The sequence below is a fragment of the Condylura cristata genome, unplaced genomic scaffold (genome assembly GCF_000260355.1).
Source record: "Condylura cristata isolate star-nosed mole 26May11 unplaced genomic scaffold, ConCri1.0 scaffold00003, whole genome shotgun sequence".
Lineage (NCBI taxonomy): Eukaryota > Metazoa > Chordata > Mammalia > Eulipotyphla > Talpidae > Condylura > Condylura cristata.
In genome coordinates this window covers 824,086-844,029 of record NW_004567104.1, presented here as the reverse complement: position 1 = coordinate 844,029, position 19,944 = coordinate 824,086, and the positions used below count along the sequence as shown (strand labels likewise).

The window sequence follows — 19,944 nt, the reverse complement described above, 5'->3', positions numbered from 1 at the left end:
TTTCCTTAGAGCCATGTTTATGATTAAACTATATTTTTAGTAATCACTATGCCATTTGATAAATGTGAACATTTACCAGTTTTTATACAAAGCAATGTTACATTAAATAAGATTTTACATTTTAATTACAAAATTCTTGGTAAGATACTTAGATAGGCATAAGATAATATCTAGTGTGTGATTTAAATATCTTAAATATTCATTAACAATAAAGAAGGATAAAATTACCTTCACAATTCAATATAGAAGAAACAAAACTTCCTAAAAAACAAATTCAAGAAAGGGGCTTTTATTTTTAGCCTAAAGGCAATAAAAACTATTGGGGTTCTAAGAATTTATGACAGATTTTGTACCAATGATGGACAATTCTGCCTCTCGATATGCATCAATAGGCTATATAATGTTTAAACTCCAAGTGAAAAAAACTGCATAAAAATGTGTATATGGGTGTGTATATATAACTGGGCAAACCAAATCTGCATTTAGAGCACATACCAGGACACACCGATTAACATTTGCAATTTATAATACTTTATACTCCGAGTAGTCATTAGTAAACTACACAAAACCATTAACAAGATATTGTCCTCAAGAGATCCTTACAATCAGGTTTTCAACAGTCTTCTGGTTGAAGCTGACAGTTTACAATCGCAGTCATTCATAAGAGTTCCTGGAATGTGGCCTACAGAGTTCACCTTGGTCAGCTATCTATGGAAAACTATCTGTACTGCTGCTTTCCCAAAAAGGGCCAGTAATATCTTGCACCTCCCTTTTCTTACTAAAAAGGTGTCTGTTAAATGTGTAGATAGTTTAAATAAATTTTCTAAAATTCACTGTAAAAGTGCCCACACATTTTGCTATAAACTTTATTTTCAAGCATCGTATCCTCCACCGTTCACAAAATCAATTTGATCGAAAGTCAGACTAATAAGAATGTATAGAATGATATATAAACTTTAGGGTAATAATGTAATGATTAGCCTAATTATAATAGCGGGCAATGTTAACTGAGAACATGAAGACATTTCTTATACTTTGTGTGCACAACTATCAAACTCATTAATAGGTATTACTAGTAACATGTAGTAATATAATGTCAGTCTTTAAAGTGGTCTCAAAATGAACCAAGAGAATCTTGTATTAGGTAATGGAAATAAAAATCACATGACAATGCTAACCTTCCATTTTTCTTCCTTTTGTCTCATAGACTGTTGACTAACATCTTTACATTTCTAAAACCCTACTTAACAAATATTTCAGAGAGCTGAGGTCTGTCAATTTGTTCACAGGTTTATATTATAATTACTCAAGACTTTTTACTCCAATGTTTCAACTTACATATGAATAACTGCTAATAAAACTGTATGCAGACTAATTAAAAAAAGCAGTTCAAAAATCACTGTATTAAAATAAGGATTCTGTTAGTATATGTCTTCAAAAGTATTCATTTCAATAATTTAAACATACACCTGGAAAAACTGTTGTTTAAAGCACAAAACTTCAAAATGCCTTCAATTTTACAAAGATTTTCCATTAGAAAAAAATAACTCAACCTACTACTACTCAATGAATTTATTCCTTCACCAGGTATATTGGTCCAGTGATAAAATAGTCAAATGTGTATGTAAGATTACATCTTGGAAATTAGCATGTCAAAACAAAAATTAATGGAAGATTATAACAAAATTTAAAATGTGTATTTTTTATGAGCAAAGCAGATTTTAAAAGACTGGATAGGGAGAGAAGTGTCACATTTATAATAGGACTGCACAAACACCAAAACCCCTACACTGGATTAATTGTTGCAACTGATTAAGAACAATGATATGTAGTTCAGACATTCACACCCTCAGAGATGTGACTCCTGAGATTTATCAACTCTTTTAATATAGTAAAAGGAGAAATAAATGCATCTTTGAGGTCACATCCAAAGAATACAAATCCCAGAGTTTCCATCTATTAATAGATCTCTCTACTTCATGCCATATCATCACACTGACATTCTGGGAAATGCAATTTACATAACCTGTAAACAGGTGTGAAGAGGTGGAAAAATAAATTCTTCATTCACAGGTATGCATATATGTGTGTGTGGGAGGAGATACAGCAAAGAGGTTGATTAAGTCAGTGACCATTTCTTGAAGAAATACGGGACAGTATACAACAGACGTGATGAGGTAACTGGTTGGTTATTTATCAACTCATCAGAAAAAATTGGCTTCTGGTAGCTAGAAAGGGAAGATGTTGCCTATTAACCAAAGGTGAACAAATGAACTCAAAGTGCATTTCAGGTGTGCCCTTGTATATGAAAAATGAAGTATGGGCATCAAGAGGGATTTTTTTGTTTGTTTTCTAAATGGGTTTTATACTTTCTTGGTAGTACCCTGGATATAACATTTCTCAGCAAAAATTGCTAGCTGAGCTCACTGATTTTGCTAAAGGTTCTCAAGTGGAAGAGTCCCCCATAAGCAAGTCACCTACAAAAAAAGATGAACTTAGAATTACAAAAAACAGAGATGATGAGTGAATTTCAGTGAGCATTTTTCAAACCAACAGAAGTATACAACAAAAATACAAGGCTAATTAGAAATGGAAAATTAAGAATGTGAAGGAACTCAAAAAAAAAAAAAGACAAAGAAAAGGCTTTAACAGATCTCACTGTATTCTACGTACAATTATTCTGGAATTCCATAAAAGGTTTGATTTTTTAAAAAAAAAATCTAAAACTAATCTCTCAAACAAAACCCTCAGTAAATGTCTACTTATAAGGTACTTTAACTTTCTCTGTACTTAAGCTTTGCACCAAGCCAGATTTCAGAAATTTGCATTATATCAAATTTCAAGTGATATTTCCTGAAAACCACTTAAAATTCTCATTAAACCATAGCCAAACATCAACTGTTGAAACATTGGTGTGGCAACAGTGTGGAAATACATCAATTTTCACTTGAATCATTAAAAAAGCATCCTTTGGTAAAGGAAGCCTACAGCTAACATTTTATTACTATTATTTTAAGAACTAGATTTTTTCGATTGAAGTCTCTCATACTTCCCTTTTCAGTAGTAAAGACTGATGGAAGATAAGACCATCTTTCTAATACACTTGCTTTAAAAAAAAAAACAAGTCAATTCTGGAAGTCTCCTGACCTTCTATCCTCTTCTATAAAAGGCTGAATGAAGATAGATCTTCAAAGCCAAATCTCACCTTTTTCACCGTATCTCTTTAGTTTTTCCAGATACACTGAAGGACAAGCCTTACCCACACCTTCCACTACTAGAGGGTCTTCTGGCTTCCCCAAATTGGGAAACTCCTAATTTTATCTCAGTCTCAAAATTCACAAGTTTCTACCATAAGTGACCAAGTGTCTATGGGGTGTAACTAGTGGCTATGACCTTTACTTCGAAGAGTAAGCTAACATCCAACTGTTCAAATAAACAATGCTGCATCTCTGTCCACTTTAGTAACTATTGTGACAAGAACAAATTCTCCCATTTCACACCTCTACATCAACAATGTAAAACTAATGTCTTCTCAAGACTTGATAAATCAAATTTAGTGCGCAAAGGGCTTCACATGGAAATAATAAAAGTAATAACCTTTCCCAAAGTTGCATACTGAAAGTACAATGTTTGGCCAAGCATTCCCGTCAAATATTTTAAATAAGATTTCCATACCTGTCTTCATCACCATCAACAGGAATAGCTATGCTGAATACAGAGGTGGTAAGACTGTTCATAGGTGTTAACTGAAGGGGGTTTGCCAGGGCATCTGCCACAGGTTTCATAACAGGCTTATTTTCAGCAATGAGAGAAAGTGGTGGTTGAGGTAGGGGTTCTGATTTTCTTCTAGTATCGTCGACTTGCCCCACTAAAGGCTGGGTCTGGGTCTGAAACTGGCTTAGGTCTGACTGTGGTAGACTCGTCGGTGCACTGGGTGTGCCTTGCGCCAAGGACAACCCCACATGCTGGATTACGCTGCTGCTCCTGCTGACTGGAGTATGGCTGCTCAGCTGCTGCGACTGGACCAGAGGCGCGGGGACATTTGGCATAGTAACACAAGTGGTAGACACGCTAGGCACGCTCGGAGCGGGCACTGCTGCAGGCACGTTTGGAACTCCGGGCACCACGGCGTGAGAACTACCAGGCACCGCTGACGACGGCCCGCTGCCACCCATCTGCGGTGGAGGCACGGAATGGGGTAGTCCGGCCCCGGTGGTAGACACCAGGCCCTGTTGCACCGCCCCTCCCACAGCAGTCGGGGGCATTCCAGCGGGCTGGCAAGGCGCCGCCGATCCGGCCGGAGCGGGTCCCGGCCCCGGAGCCACCGCGTCGTTGGGCAGGGGAGAGGCACCCAGTATTTGCGCGCCCACTGCAGCGGCATTCGGGCCTGGGCCCAAAGAAAGGCTAGCTGCGGTGGCGGGACTCGCTCCAGCGCCGGTGGATACCGGCTGCACAGGGGTCGGTGGCTGCAGACCGGCCACGTGCTGCTGCAGGTACTCACTCTGACCAGAGGGCTGCACCGGCAGCAAATGGCCGGGCGGTATCTGAGGCTGGGGATAGGCGAACTGCTGTGCAGGCTGGGACGCCGAAGTGCCGACCGCTGGGACTGGCTGCGGAGGCAGGGTCAGGGCCGGCTGCGCCAGGGTTACATTCGTCAGCGGTAGACCCGGTCCCTTAGATGCCGCAGCGCTGACTCCGGGCCCAGTTCCCTGGGGCTGGGTGAGCTGCTGGGCTGCCATCATCTGCTGCGACCCGGCCGCGGATCCCGGGAACAGCGGCAGCGGAGCAGAGCTTTGAGCCACAGCCCCACCTACGGGCGGCGGCGGTGGTGGCTGCCCAACGCCAAAACCCAGCGGCGGGGCCGGAACAGGCTGGCTCATTTTCTCCAATGGGGGTTGCTGTGACACAGCAGTCAAGGAGCTGTCAGTTCCCGAGTCGGGCCCGTGCGCCCCCTGCATGGAGGCCACCACCACCACCACCGACCCTCCAGTGGCGCCCAGGCCGCTATCGCGGTCTGCAGTCTGGTCAAAAGTACTGCTGTGCCGAATGCAGTCCCCAGACCGGGTGAGGACACTGCTGTCAGAATCGCGCTCGTAGTATTCCATACACGTCCATCGGCCCCGTCTATAGGGCTCCCCGCTCCCGTGGTCCAGCTTGATCACTCGGAACCGCGAACTACAAGTGGCGGGAGGCTGCGAGGGGGTCGCAGTTCCTGGTCCTGCAGACGAGCCCACAGCTGGTAGGCCGCCGGGTGTCCCCGTGGAGGGGGCTGCGCTGGCGGCTGCCGCCAGGGTATTGGCCAGCGCCCCGGCCACGTTCCGGACTGAAACGGCTCCTCCTCCGTTGGCGGGAGCAGCCGCGACGGCCGCCAGCTGCCCGTCGAGGAGGAGGTTTGGGGAGACAGTCCCGGGAGTCTCCGCATCCCCAACATTGTTGAGCGTCTCTTCGGAGGAACTGCGCTCGCAGACCTCCGGGCCATAATCCGTGGCGCGAGAAACGTCGAATATCTCGGAGGAGACGTCTTCTGTACGTGACTCGTCCGGGTCGTCCAGGCTCTCGGTGTCCTCGGTGATGCTAGTGGCCACCTGGGCCGTGGTGACACTGGTGATCTGGAAGCAGCTTTTCTTCTTGGCCGGCATCTTGGACATGGTGAGGCAGGCTGGAGGGCAGAGAGGCACGCCGGCTCCTCCGCGATCTCGCCGGAAATTAGGAAGGGCTGAGCACGGGCCCCCAATGATAAAGTCCGAGCGCGCGCAGGGGTCTGGGCCCGCCGCGGTACGAGTCACGGGCTGATACCGGCGCCGGCCGCTCGGTGAGACATCCTCCTTCCAGTTTCCTCTCAGGGCCGGTCTCTATCGCTCTGCCTGCCCCCGGTTCACTCCCGCGTCAGCTCCTCCTTCCTTTTCGCCTCAGCAGTCGCGGCGCCTCAATTCAATCCCCTCGGCGGCGGGGAGAGCGCAATCCCAGGGGCGGGCCGGCTGCTTCCACCTCCCGTGACGGGGTCTCCGTGGTCAGTCCAGCTCGGCGCGGCCAGCAGGCCTTGACTGGGGGTGGGAGTGGGAGGGTGAAGAGGCGGCGGCGGCGTGAGGGGCGGTGCTGCCCCGCTCGGGCTCCTCAGGCCGGTGCCGGCGTCAGCTGCGAGCTCTCCGACGCTCAGGGAAGGAGTGGCGATTCCGGGGCCGGAGATTGGGGATTCAGCTGCGAGCCGCGAAGCCGGGCTGGCGGAAGGGCCGCGGGCGGGCGGCGGAGCTCCGACGCGGGCGGGCGGCCCTTCCTCCCGGTCCTAGCCGGAGCTCAGCCCCAGGGACATGTCGGCTGTCTCAGGCGGAAACCGCTCCGGGGGAGGGGAAAGCCGGCTCGGTCCTCCCCTAGCAGGGGGAGCCACCCCGCTGGCGGGCGGCGGTGGCTGTCTTGGCCTCCTCTCGCGGCTCTAACGTGAGGGGCGGCGGATGGCTGGCGGGCGGCCGGGCGGGAGGGCTGGCGAGCGGAGGCGCTCCGGTGTGTGAGGTAGTGGCGGTAGCTTCTTCGGTTCCTCTCCGTGCACCCGGCTCGCAGACCCCGGAGAAACTGAAATTCAAACTGCTGAAGCGGCGGCTGCAGCGATCTCCCGTCGGCCAAGATGGGGCTGAAATGGCCGCGCCAGGGATGCTGGGAGGAGCAGCAGCCCCGCTGCCGCCGCCGCTGCCGACTAAAATGCCGCCGCTGCCGCAGCCACAGCCAGCGCCGCAGTCGCCGCCGTTCCGTGACGCACCGGCGTCGTGACGTCACGCCCCGCCCCCTCCGGTTTCCTGCGGAGTTTCGCTAGGAAGCTGGAGGGGGGAGGTGGTGGGCGGGGCTAAAGGGTTAAAAAAAGGGGGGCGGTTTGTATTTAAAATTTTTTTTAATTTAAAATTTGCGCTGTGGGTCTTCAAGAGTTCAAGAGCAAAGTACGCTCAAATTCCAGGTCTAGAGAAGCTTTCAATCGCACAAATCGAACGTTTTCATTTCAGACACTGAAGACTGGAGGTCATGTGCTGTGTCTAATGTTTAGCAAAATCTTAGTGAAATGAGGGCGATAGGAATGGGGGTTGGGAATATTTAGAGAGGATAAAGAGGAGGAACCCAATCACTTAAAGTCTTTTCTGTAAATAAAGGTTGACCTCTATAGTCAGAGGAGTGAACTGGTGAGAGAAATGGGGATGATTAACCAAGAACAGCAAGTCAGATTGAGTCAGGAAAAATGATCTTTCAGCCAGTTCTTGTCTCCAACAATGGCATCAGGAGATGGTTCCTTGCCCAGGGTGAGGTCAGTTTAAAAAAAGATTAGAGGTTACCAACATATTCCTAATTTTCCTGAATTTGCTATGATTCCAGCATTAAAGAATTCATTTAAGCTTTTGAGACTGTTTTACTTTCAGCATGAAATCAGCTTATGGGCTCCATAAATGTAGAACCTAGTACGTTAAATAGTTATATTTCTTTCTTTTGTTTATACTGAAACTCTTGGTTGGAGCAGAGTGTAATATGGTTTGGATTGGGCCATGAACAACCAGAATAAGTCAGAAAACACCCTTTCCTGTCCTAGTGTAACAAGGCAGTTACATTTGTACAGAGAGCAACTAAGAAAGCATTAGTGGATTTATCATACATTAGTTACTTTGAGTAGCTAAAGAAATGATGAGGTCATTCTTTTAAGCTGTTTTTTTTTTTTAAATGGGAAGGCAGCTTTTGAAATTTGACAAAAAATTTATATCTAGTTAAAATTTTAGTAGTCATGACTTTCAAAATCAGTTAATCACTTCTATAAACTTGAAGAATAGAAGTACTTTTATTCCAAAGGATCCTTTGATACTTCAAATTTACAGATAATTTGAAGACCTAACTTGTAAATAATATACAGAGATACTGTCTTTTAACCTTAGCAGAAACCATGTCTTCCAAATCCAAGTGACTGAGGTCAGGATGTGAAATAAGACCACATAATAGCATCCCCTGTTTCTTCGGGGGGTGGGAAAGAGTAAAAGACTGAAGTGTAATATTATGCTGCTATTGTGACAGAAATAGATAATGGAATGTTTCATTTTAAAATCTGTAATTTCAGTAATTGTTAGAGGCAGTTTTCCACCAATAAGTTAGATCAACTGGTTAAATTCATTATAAACTTACAAAAATAATTTTGCTAAAAGTGGTGGTCAATGGGTAATATTGCATGTAGAAGGGTTTTTTGAAAAATAAATATCATTTGCCTTCTTGTCCCATTAGATTATCTTATTACATAAACTTCTTGATTACTTGTTTCACTCTTAAATTACACATGTAAAGAAAAAAAATCAGAATAATTTGTAAGGCCATTCCTTCCTAAAGAACATATAAAAGATTTGTTATAAAATACAAGTCATGATAAAGACAGTTTAAAAGCTCAGCTCAAATGGGCTATATTTCTGAATAGGATTTGGTTAAAGATGTTTAAAAAAAAAACCTTAGCAAAAAAAAAGAAGACTTATAAATTTAGAAATTGTTACTGAGTTGCTGAAAGCTTTGAGTGTGTTTAAAACTAATAAAATTATTCTCTTGAAAGTGAAATACCCAAAAGTTTTAAAGGACCTAGCTTTATCTATATATTTGTTCTTTCAAAAATGTGGAGAATTTATTGTATAAAACTGCTGTGAAGAAAATAAGAATTCTGATTGTTACAAGTAGGTTTGAAATAATTTTACTGAGTACAAAAAAAATCATATAATTGTTATTAACTGCTATGTAATTCATGGTAGGTCCAGAATAGATTAAAAGCCTTCACTTAACTAAAAAAAATGAAAAAAAAAAAACAAAAAAAAAACAGGATGTACCTGCAAGTACACATGCATCCTGTGTGTAGAGTTATAAGTAAAGTAGCTTAACTCATTAAAACTAGGGGGATCACTGGAGTCCCAAGTCTCCAGAGTAGTGGTCCTAGAACAACTGTGCTGGTTCTGTTACTACACCAAGAAACCATAGGTAGAAACAATAGGAAACCTTGATTATACTCTTAGGCTCCCAGCATGGCACTTCCCTCACACCTGGTATTTCTCTCAAAGACTGATTTTGAGCAATACATGGGGAGACATTTAGAAAACGTAGAAAGGGGGAAAGATAACTTAGAAACTGAAAACTATGTCCATTGATAAAACAACAGTAAACCAAAGCAGCTACTTCAGCAATATCTTTTCATCATTTGAGAGCATATACCTCCAAATACACCTTCTACTACATTGTTATCTAATCTTGTCAGTACCTGATGGTTTCATAGTCACAAGATCTTGGAATGTGAACTGCAGATACTCAACTAAGTTGACTTACATTTTCAATAAATACATATTTAACATTATGATGGTATCAATGTAAACATTTTGGGATAGAGAAAAGAAAATCATACTTATTTTAGCAAGCAACTGCCTAGGATAAGAGAACTAACTTTTTGGAATTAATGTAATACATTTGTGGATAGCATATTATGTGCATTAGCTGGATAGCCTGTGTCTCAGCCAACAAGTTTTCCTGAGATTTATAGATAGCGTATGTGCATTTCTATGTTTATCTTACCAAATTGTTAGGAAAAGTACAAAATGAAAGAATAGTTTTCAGGTTCCCAAAAGTGTTTGTTGGAAATTAATATCATTTGTCTAAACTAGTAACACTTGATATATTTCTGTCATTTTCTTGTGTTCCATTTCTGAAAGAATATCTTAATAATCTCTTTCATTGAGACAATTTTGTAATGTTATCTGAAAAGGAAAAAATACAATAAAAGAGGAATAAAATTAATGGGCTTATAAAGGAAAATATAATCTAATTGAGGTGTACAAATTTTATTTGACAATGAACGCTTAACATTTCACATTTGAAATACTCTTCTGGAGTTTGATGTGCTATGAAAGAATGCTGTCCTCTTTTTTTTTTTGTTTATTTTTAAATGAATTACCTTTTTCTTATATCCTTGTTAATTTTTGGTAGTATATGATTTTGCCACTCAGGTGTGGTCATCATACTTCTCTCATCACTAATGCAAACATAGCCCCTCAGCATAGTCCATTGTATTCTTCAATCTGTCCACTCATTGGAGAGGTTTTAACCTCTCCCATTCACCATTAACCTCTTCCTTTTGGATAGTTTAGATCTATGGTCAGCCTTTAAGGTTTGCCTTTCACGCTTTTTTTTGTTTCTCAATATTCCACATATAAGTGAAACTCATTATTTATGTTTCTCCTAATTTACTTTGCTTAGCTTAATCCCTTCCAGCTCCATCCATATAGGCAAAAATAATGTGAGATTATCTTTTTTTTTATTCCTTTGTCTATATATACTACATCTTCTTGATCCATTAATCTGGGGTCATTTAGGTTGTTTCCATCTCTTGGTTATAGTAAATAGTGCTGCAATAAACATAGTAGTGCAGATTTCTTTTGAATTAATGTTTTTGTGTTTTGGGAGTAGATTCCTAGGAATGGATGGTGGGTCATATGGCACATCTATTTTTGTGTTTTAAGGAACCTCCACACAGCTTTCTTAGTGGCTAGACCAGTCTACATGCCCCCAAGCAATGTAAGAGGGTTCTATTTTCTCTGCCTCTTTGCTAGCAATTATTTCTGCTTTTTTTTTTCTTTCTTTTTTTTTGGATAGGGGCCATTCTCCTATGTGTGAGGTGGTATCTCATTATGGTTTTGATTTACATTGTTCTGATGGTAAGTGATGATGAACATTTTTTCATATGCCTGCTGGCCATTTGTACATCTTCTTTGGAGAAGTGCTTATTTAGCTTTCCTATCCATTTTATCATGGGTTGTTTGCTTTGATTTTGTTGGGTTGTGTATTCCTTGTAGACCTTTGATATCAGTCCCTTGTCAGATGTATAGCAAGCAAATATTTTCTTCATTCGGTAGGATGCCTCTTAAATTTGACTACTACCTATTTCACTATTCAGAAATTTTAAAGTTTGATGGAGGCCCACCTCTTTGTTTTTCCTTTGTTTTCCTTGCTGCTAGAGATGAGTCTTTAAAGGTGAGATGAGTCTTTAAAGGTGTTTCTGAAATGTATGTCATGCAGAGTTTTGAATATCTTTTCTTATATGTATTTTATGGTTTCAGGTCTTATATTCAAGTGTTTTATCCATTTTGAGTGATTTTCCTGTATCATGTGAGATAGTGGATAGTACTCTTTTGCATGTTGAAGTCCAATATTCCCAGCACCATTTATTGAAGAGATTTTCCTTGTATTCTTTCCCCCTTTGTCTTAGATTAGTTGCCTATATGTGTGATTTTATTTCTGGGGTCTCAAATCTACTCCATTTTTTTGGTGTGTCTATTTTTGTTTCAGTACAATGCTGTTTTAATTCTTATAGCTTTATAGTATAATTGGAAGCTTGGGAGTGCAATATTACAATTTCTCCTTTTTTTTTTAAACCAAATCTTTTTTTTTTTTTTAAATTTATTTATTTGTACAGAACTGGGGTACAGGCCAGAAATGCGGAGGTTGAGAGGATTCACCGGAAACAGAGTGGAGAGCAGAAGAGGCAGATCGACGAGGTACACTGCTGAGGGGGGCAGCAGGCAGGTCAGGAGAGGTCTGCCTCCCCATGTGGATCTCCTCCAGGGCAGGCGGGGATCGAACTCATGAGGAAGTGGCTTAAGCTTCTTTGTGCTGTGCTTTAACCCGCTGCGCCACCAGGGAGGGCCCACAATTTCCCTCTTTTTTAAAGATTTATTTATTTATTCATACAGAACTGGGGTACAGGCCAGAGATGCGGAGGGTGAGAGGATTCACCAGAGACAGAGGGGGAGCAGAACAGGCAGATGGACGAAGTACACTGCTGAGGGGAGCAGCGGGGGGTCAGGAGAAGTCTGCCTCGCCATGTGGATCTCCTCCAGGGCAGGCAGGGATCGAACTCATGAGGAAGTGGCTTAAGCTTCTTTGTGCTGTGCTTTAACCCACTGCACCACCAGGAAGGGCCCCAATTTCCCTTTTTTTAGTAAGGAGAACTTTGGCTATCTGGGGTCTTTTGTGATTAAATATGAATTTCAGCAATGTTTGTTCCATTTCTTTGAAAAATGACATTGAATTTTTTGTTGGGGCTATATTGAATCAATAAATTGCTTCCCTCACCCATGTATCTCAGCAGATCTGCTCCCCACTCTGTCTCTGGTGAATTATTTCACCTCTTCCCACCTCCTGGCAACTCTGACCTATACCTCAGTTCTTTTTTTTTAAAGATTTACTTATTTATGCATACAGAACTGGGGTACAGGCCAGAGGTGCAGGGGTAGTGAGAGATTCACCAGAGACAAAGTAGAGAGCAGAACAGGCAGACTGATGAAGTATATTGCTGAGGGGAGCAGTGGGCAAGAAGGGAGAGGTTTGCTGCACCATGTAGGTCACTTCCTTAGCCTGGGATTGAACTTGTGCTGAAGCAGCTGTGCTGTGTTTTAATTCATTGTGCCACCAGGCAGGTCCCCTTTCTTGTTTCTTGATGTGGGCCTGCATTGGTGTATACTTTCCTCTTAGCTTTGCTTTTGCTGTGTCCCATATGTTCTGGAAACTTGTGTCCTCATTATCAGTTTCCTCAAGATAATTTTTTTACTCCTTCTTTAATTTTCCTCAGTAACCCAGCTGTCCTTTGATAGTGTGTAGTTCAGACTGCATATATTAAAGGATTTCCTTATTTTCCTTTTGTCATTGATTTCTAGTGAGAGATGATAGTTTATATGATTTTAGTCTTCTTGTACTTGTTCATAGTGGTCTAATGACTGAGTATGCGGATCCTGGAGAATGATCATGTGCACTTGAGAAAAAAGTTTTTTCAGGTTTTGGGATGTGCAGTGCCCTGTACTTGTCCATTAAACCCATTTGGTGTAGATCTTTCTTTAGGGCAATTGTGTCCTTGTGTTCTGTCTTATTGATGTGCATTCTTAAGAGTGGGGTTTTGTACTCCCCAACCACACACACACATATCCAGTGTTTGTTTTCAGATATGGCAGTAATTGTCTAACATATTTTGGTGCTCCTTCATTTGGAGAGTATATACTGATGAATGTTATGTCTTCCTGTTTTATTGCTCCTTTGATCGTTTATAGTGTCTATCCATGTCTTTTTGGTTTTTTTTAGCTGCAAGTCTATTTTATCTTATAAGACTATCTTTGCCTTCTTTTGGGTGCCATTTACTTGTAGAATTGTTTTCTAATCCTTTATTTTCACTCTAAATTTATCTTTTCTCCCCATTGTTTGCTTTCAAGTTTGCTTTGCCATAATTGGGGCTTCTGTTGGGCATGGGTCTTCTTCTCCCCCTATTCTGGGTTGGGGCTTTCTCTGGAGCAGACCCTAGCTTGTGGGGCTGGTGGTTAGGATTCAGTATATGTCTTCTTTGAAATAGTAAAGATCCTAACATTCAGGCAAAACAAAGCAGTTTGGTGAATGAAAAGATGCACCTTGAACTAATGGCAGGCTTAAATGGTTTTTGTTATAGAACTTACTTTAAGATTTCAAAAATTAGTTCATATTTTGAAATCTACTTTAAATGCTGTGATACTGTGCAACTTTAAGAAAAATTATTCATGATTATATGAACTTTTTTACATTACATATGGCTACTTGTGATAAAATTAGAGAAGTCCATGTTGCTTAGTTGGAAAAGAAAAAAACAAAACAAAACTTGAAACCAGAAATAAGCTCTAGTTTTGACATAAATTTGTTTTGTGACTACTGACAGTTCCATTAATTCCTGCTTCCCCATTATGGTACTAAAAAGAAGCAGTAGATGTTCAATTACCAGTTCCATTGACAGAGTGGCTAAGAAAGATAACAAATGTGCTAGTACTTATGTGCTTTTTAAAGAAAACTAACACTTCACAGAGTAAGTCAGCAATATACGACTGGCAGTAATTTTTTAATAAGATTTAATTTTTCATTTATTTTATGCATACAAAAATGGGGGATGGGCCCTCCCTGGTGGCACCATGGGTTAAAGTGCAGCACTAAGAAGCTAGCCACAGCTGCTTTAGTGAGAGTTGACCCACATGGTGCAGCTGACCTCTCCTGTTTTGCTCACTGCTCCCCTCAGCAGTGTACTTAATCAACCTGCCTATTCTGCTCCCCACTCTGTCTCTGGTGAATCCTTTCACTGCCCCTGCACCTGTCCACCTGTGGCCTGTACGCTAGTTCTGTATGTATAAATAAATAAATCTTAAAAAATAAAAACAAAAAACTGGGGTACAGGCCAGAAGGGCCAGGAGGTGTAGGGAGGTGAGATAATTTGTCAAAGACAGAGTGAGAAGTAGATCTGCTGAGATACAATGGTGAGGGGAGCAGCAGGCAGGATAGGTGAGACAAGAGGTCTGCTGAGCCATATGGGTTAGCTCTCTGATTGGGGATCTAACTAAAGTCCCAATGGCTGGTGATAATTTGATATTACTGAGATTTTAACCCTTGTGCCACCAGGGAGACCTGGCAGTAATGCTTTCAGTACCATGTATTAATTAAAAAAGAAACCAGTTCCTATATTTGCATGACTTTGTGAAGAATTAATTCATAGTCTGTCTTACCTGAACTGATTATTTACAGATATTTAATGGTGTTTCCTTCACTGAGATAAATTTTCACCATCTAGTCTTTCTTCTATCTGTGAATTTGGATATACAAAAATTGATAGACATTACCAATTTCTAGACTTCTTAAATATAATTCCCTCTGTATTTTACTGTTGTTTGCCTATAAATTAAAAAAAATATATGTTTGCATGGAGATACTTGTCAAGACTGGCTTTAGATTTGAGTAATGGTCTATGAACTTTTGACTGGTAATTTGAAAGTAATCCTAATCTAATTTATTAGGCTACTTTTAACTCATACAAATTAAGGGACTGAAAGATAGAGATGGAATCTTGACTTGTTTTTATTCAGTTATATTTTAATCCAAAATTTCTAGCTCTTTTGTGACTGAACACAAACACTTTTAGTATTTAACTTTAGAATACTTGAAATCCTACTTTGACAACATTCATGTTCCTTAAACGCTGAAACCACCAGCCATGTTTGTACAAGGATTTACTTTAAATGGCTGCATAATGAACTGCTTCTGCAAATTACTACTGCCCTTCCCCATCTGAGCTTGGATTTTTGGAGGAGGAAGCTAATGAAAATTAAAAAATAGGGGAGAAATGTAAAATAAAAAATAAATGTTAACTTTAGGATTGTTCCTGTTTTGCACATCAAATTCTGAATGAATAATCATAGCAGTAATACCATGACATCTATTTTTTGGCTTTTAGTATTAAATTAAATTAACTAAATATAAATATTTCACTCTTACTTGTGTAATAGATACTCTTTCAATACACTACAACTTGTCTCTTTAGGAAAAAGGAATCCAAATCAAACCTTCCCACAAAAATGCAAAATTTCAAGAGAAATTATTAGTGATGATTCACTTACATTATACAAGTATTCTGCACTGAATTTCTTTGTGTTTATCTACTGTGTTTAAAATATTTTACTTATTACATGTGAAATGTTATTTCAAGTTTTAATATACCTAATAATTTTGTCATGTAAAGTTATTGTAAGGAAAAAATTTTCCAAGTAGCACCAAATTTATGTTTTGAACAACCTCAAAAATCTGCCTTTTCATTTGTTCAACATATATGTAGAAGTTTAATATATGCTGACCTCTTTGCATTTTGGGGAAAGCACTTGTGACAAGTCAAGAAAAATAATCCTTATTCTAAGGATTTTTGATATTTTAGTAGTAGAACAGACCAAATAAAGTTTAAAATGTGATAATTTCAAATATTCACAAATGTTAAGAAGTACAAAAATGGAAAGTGTGAGTAAGATTACCCTGAATATCTAGTAGGTGGTGCTGAGGAAAGTCTCTATAACCTAAGGTTAAGTTCATTTTCAATAGCCAGTATATAGTGAGTTGAAACAAGTGTGGGCAATGGCCTTATGTTGGAAACAATGTAGTAAGGAAAGAGCTGAGGGACATCTGAGAGTCAGCCAGGGGCCAGATCTTATGGAATTTATTGACCATGTGACGTAACTTGTATTTTACTTAAAATGTAATGGTAAGGGACAGAGGATTATAAGCGGAGGATTAAAATGATGATTTGATGATTTAGATTTCAAAGGAAACATTTTTTAATCTCTCATATTTTGGAATATGTAATATAGTATGTTGAGAAATATCTAAGTTATTTTAGGTAAGTTTTTTCATATAGGGCTATATTAACTGTGTAGCGCCAAAATTACTAGATGTATACACCACACTTTTTCTGATTCACTCATCTGTTCTTTGGTCCTCAGACTATTCCCATAACATAGCTATTGTAAAGAGGGCTGCAATGAACATGAGAGCACATAAGTCCTTTAAAATTAGTTTCTGTATTCTTTGGGTAGATACCTAAAAGTGGAATTACTGGACCATATGGTAGATTGTTGGGTAAATGGATTAGTGAGGTTTTTTTGTGTCACTAACTCTTGTGAGTATCACCTGCGGTCTAGATCTTGCTAATGCAGGAGTCCCTTGGGAGCATAGCTGTGGGCATGTAGCATAACTGTAGACACCTGGAGCATAGGTGTGGTCATGAATAAGTGTGCACATCTAATCCTAAAGGTCAGAGACATAAAGATGCTATAGGAGGAGGGCTACCGGGTGACAGTTATGAGAGGACAAGTGACTACAAAAGAGGCAAGACCAGGAGAGAACGCCAGTACAAAGATTCATGGGAAGCTGGGAGGTTAGGTTATCTGCCTGCCTCCCAGCCCCTTCTGCCCAGCCTATGCCTGCCTCCTTGCATGCCAGCCTCCCTGCCTTGTGTATCTGTGTATCTGGTTCCCTGAGAGAGGCATCTAAGCTTGAAAAAATACACAGAGGCTCTGGGATTCACCTTTATGTCTCTGCCTGAATGGAGAGTGAAGCTGCGCTATACATGCTTGCATTAGATAGGTTTACCAACATTTTGAGGAAACTCTACGCTGCTATCCAGAGGGGTTGGATCAGCCTATGGTCCCACCAGCAGTGTACAGGGATTCTTTTCCCCTCATATCCTCACTTCCCTAATATACAGTGTTTCTGGTATATTTGAGGTGGGCCATTCTCATGGGTGTGAAGTGGTATCTCATTGTGGTTTCGATTTGCATTTCCCTGATTATAATTAAAGGTGAGCATTTTTTTTTTCAATGTGCCAATTGGCCAGTTGTTTGTCTACTTTGGAGAAGTCTACTCATTTTTTTATTGGGTTAGTTGTTTTCTTTATGTTGAGTTGCATGAGTTCTTTATATATTTTGGATATCAGCCTTTTGTGAGGTGTATTATGTGCAAATATCTTCTCTCATTTAATAGGGTAGTCTTCCTGTTTGGCTGATAGTTTCATTCACTTTCAGAAACTTTTTTAGCTTTACATAATCCCATTTCTTTATATTTGCTTTTGTTTCTCTTGCCATTAGAGATGAATCCCTATAGACAATTCTGAAGGTACTGTTGTAGAGTGTGTTGCATGCTTTCCTCTGTTTTGTGTTTTCTGGTCTTATATCCCAATATTAAATCCACTTTGAGTTATTTTTTGTGCATGGTTTAAGAGAGTGGTCTAGTTTCTTTCTTTCTTCTTCTTCTTCTTCTTTTTTTTTTTTTTGCATAAGGTTGTCCAGTTTTCCCAGCACAATTTGTTGAACAGAAATTTTTTGCTTCATTGTGTCCTCATGGCTCCTATGGATTAGCTGTCCATATGAATATGGTTTTACTTCTGGGTTCTTTATTCTATCCTATTCATCTGTGTGCCTATTTTTATTCTAATATCATGCTGTTTTTATTACTATATTCTCATAGTACAGTTCAAGTCTGGGACCATGATACCTCCTACCAGGTCTGGGTTGCTTCCAGGCTCTTCCCTTGGTTTTGCTGTGGTCTGAGAGTCTACTCTAGTAGGCCTTCTTCCCAGCCCCATCAAAGGGATCACTGAGGTCTGTGGGGCCACTGTGGTGAAGGCTGCTTCGAAGATTTCCTGGGACTTTCTGAGTTCTGTTGGGATGCCTACTGCTAGTAGTATTACTTCAAGGACCTGTTCCTGGGCTCACTGAGACCTGTGAAGGCCTACTGTAGGGCCTACTTCTAGCATTCACCCAGCAGCTCATCAAAATCTTGATATTTAGTAAACTTTGTGGCAAGGTAACTAATTAAATAACTGTAAGGGGGAGGTGTTTTTCTTAGTGAAACCCTAGCTTCAGCTTAAGGCAGTGATTTTGATTACTCAAGAAGAACCTCAGGTGACCCACTTGAAAATGTAAAACAAAAGAAAACCCTGAATAACTGAAAATGAAACCATTTTGTTTAAATATAATTATTAGGTAAATATGATAGAAGCAACTGACAAAGAAAACTTATAACAAGTAAAGCTAAGTGTAAGGAAACTCAATATGAAACTCTTTTCAATAAGATAGAAATTTATACATATGTAAACCTAGGAACAAGTTAAAGCATTCAGTTAATCCTAAATGGACTACAGAGAGGGGGGACATTTCTAGATGAGATGGGCTACAAAGATTAATCTTTTCATATTAATCATTAATTAATTTGAATTACATAATTCAAAGTCATATAATTTTGAAAAAAATTATATATAATCATGAAAAAGTACTTGGGGAAAATATGTTAGAACTTAGATAGTTGCTATCCCTCTATGTTTACTGTAGCACTATTTACAATAGCTAAGATACAAAAACAACATAAATGCCCCCAAACAGGTAAATGGATCAAGAAGATGTATACAAAATAGAATACAATCCAGCAATCAAAAAAGATAAGCTCATGCTTATGCAATGCTGATGTGAATGCACAACAACATGGATGGAGCTAGAAGGAATTACGCTCAGTGAATTAAATCAGAAGGAAAAGGAAAAATACCAGATTTGGTGATGGGAAGTGGATGGAGATTACAACTGAGATGAAAATGGCACAAAATGATATAAAAATAAACTATTATATTATTTTTTAAAAAAGAATAGCAGTTAATACCTATAAGAAGTTGTCACAGATCTATTCATATCTTTGGTCATATCTGCGTTTGTGTAACACATTTTGGTTGTCAAACTCTTGCCATGCAACATACCATTTGATCTTCCCAACATTGTATTTGCATGACCTTATGCAAGTTACCAAGGCTCTCCTTTGGTAATTTGTATTTACAGATGTCCTCTGCTAAGTCTACAGGAATGTTTCAGAAGTAATTATGGAATAGTTTAACATATTACAAACTCTTAAAGAATGGTATTGTTATAAATGTAAAGTCTTACTATTCACTTAAGAAACTGAAATGCAGAGATACGAAGTGAGATGGTCTAAAGTTTTAATCACATTGGTCCCAAGAACACATAGCACCTTGGATGAAAAGTTTTATATTTCATAGCTTAGATAAAAAAGAATGAAATTAAACATTGCTTCTTGTGACAGAAGAGTAATTTCTAAAAAATGTAATCAAGTATTAATTCTGAGGTATGAACTCACTAATTTATTTAAATACATCAAATATGTTTTCATTAGTTAATTGTCAACTTTCAGGCTACATATAACACCTGATGTCAAAACCAATTTTTTTTTTGATAAGACAGCTAATTTTCAGGTATTTATCCCACAATTACTATTAATTTTATAAATTCGATTGAGAAATATTTTAGATAAAATAATAGTACCTTTAAATATATTATCTGAACAATATTTCATAAACAATACCAAAGGTAGTCAGCTGTTATAGTCAAACCATTTTTCTTACACTTTACAAAAAAACCTATAATGAAAACTTAGAAGTATTGATTATTTTATCAGTTTGAATGAGATGGTATTCTGTAGCTTCTATGTTATTGTCATTTTAAAAATAAATTTACCTAAATCCCTGTGACTGAAATATTTCTTGTCTGTACTATGCATCAGAAAACGATCATTTTAAATTAA

General features: G+C 39.8%; 1 protein-coding gene across 3 annotated transcripts in view; it reads right to left on the bottom strand.

Moving 5' to 3' along the window:
* TSC22D2 (TSC22 domain family, member 2) overlaps positions 1-6,440 on the bottom strand; it is a 45,053-nt gene extending 38,613 nt beyond the window's left edge. For all 3 annotated transcript variants that reach the window (XM_012734300.1, XM_004674913.2, XM_012734307.1), the window contains exon 1: positions 3,676-6,440. In XM_012734300.1, the coding sequence (XP_012589754.1) occupies positions 3,676-5,648 (1,973 nt within the window). In that variant the 5' untranslated portion in view covers positions 5,649-6,440. The remainder of the gene's footprint in view (positions 1-3,675) is intronic.
* Between the last annotated feature and the right edge of the window lie 13,504 nt (positions 6,441-19,944).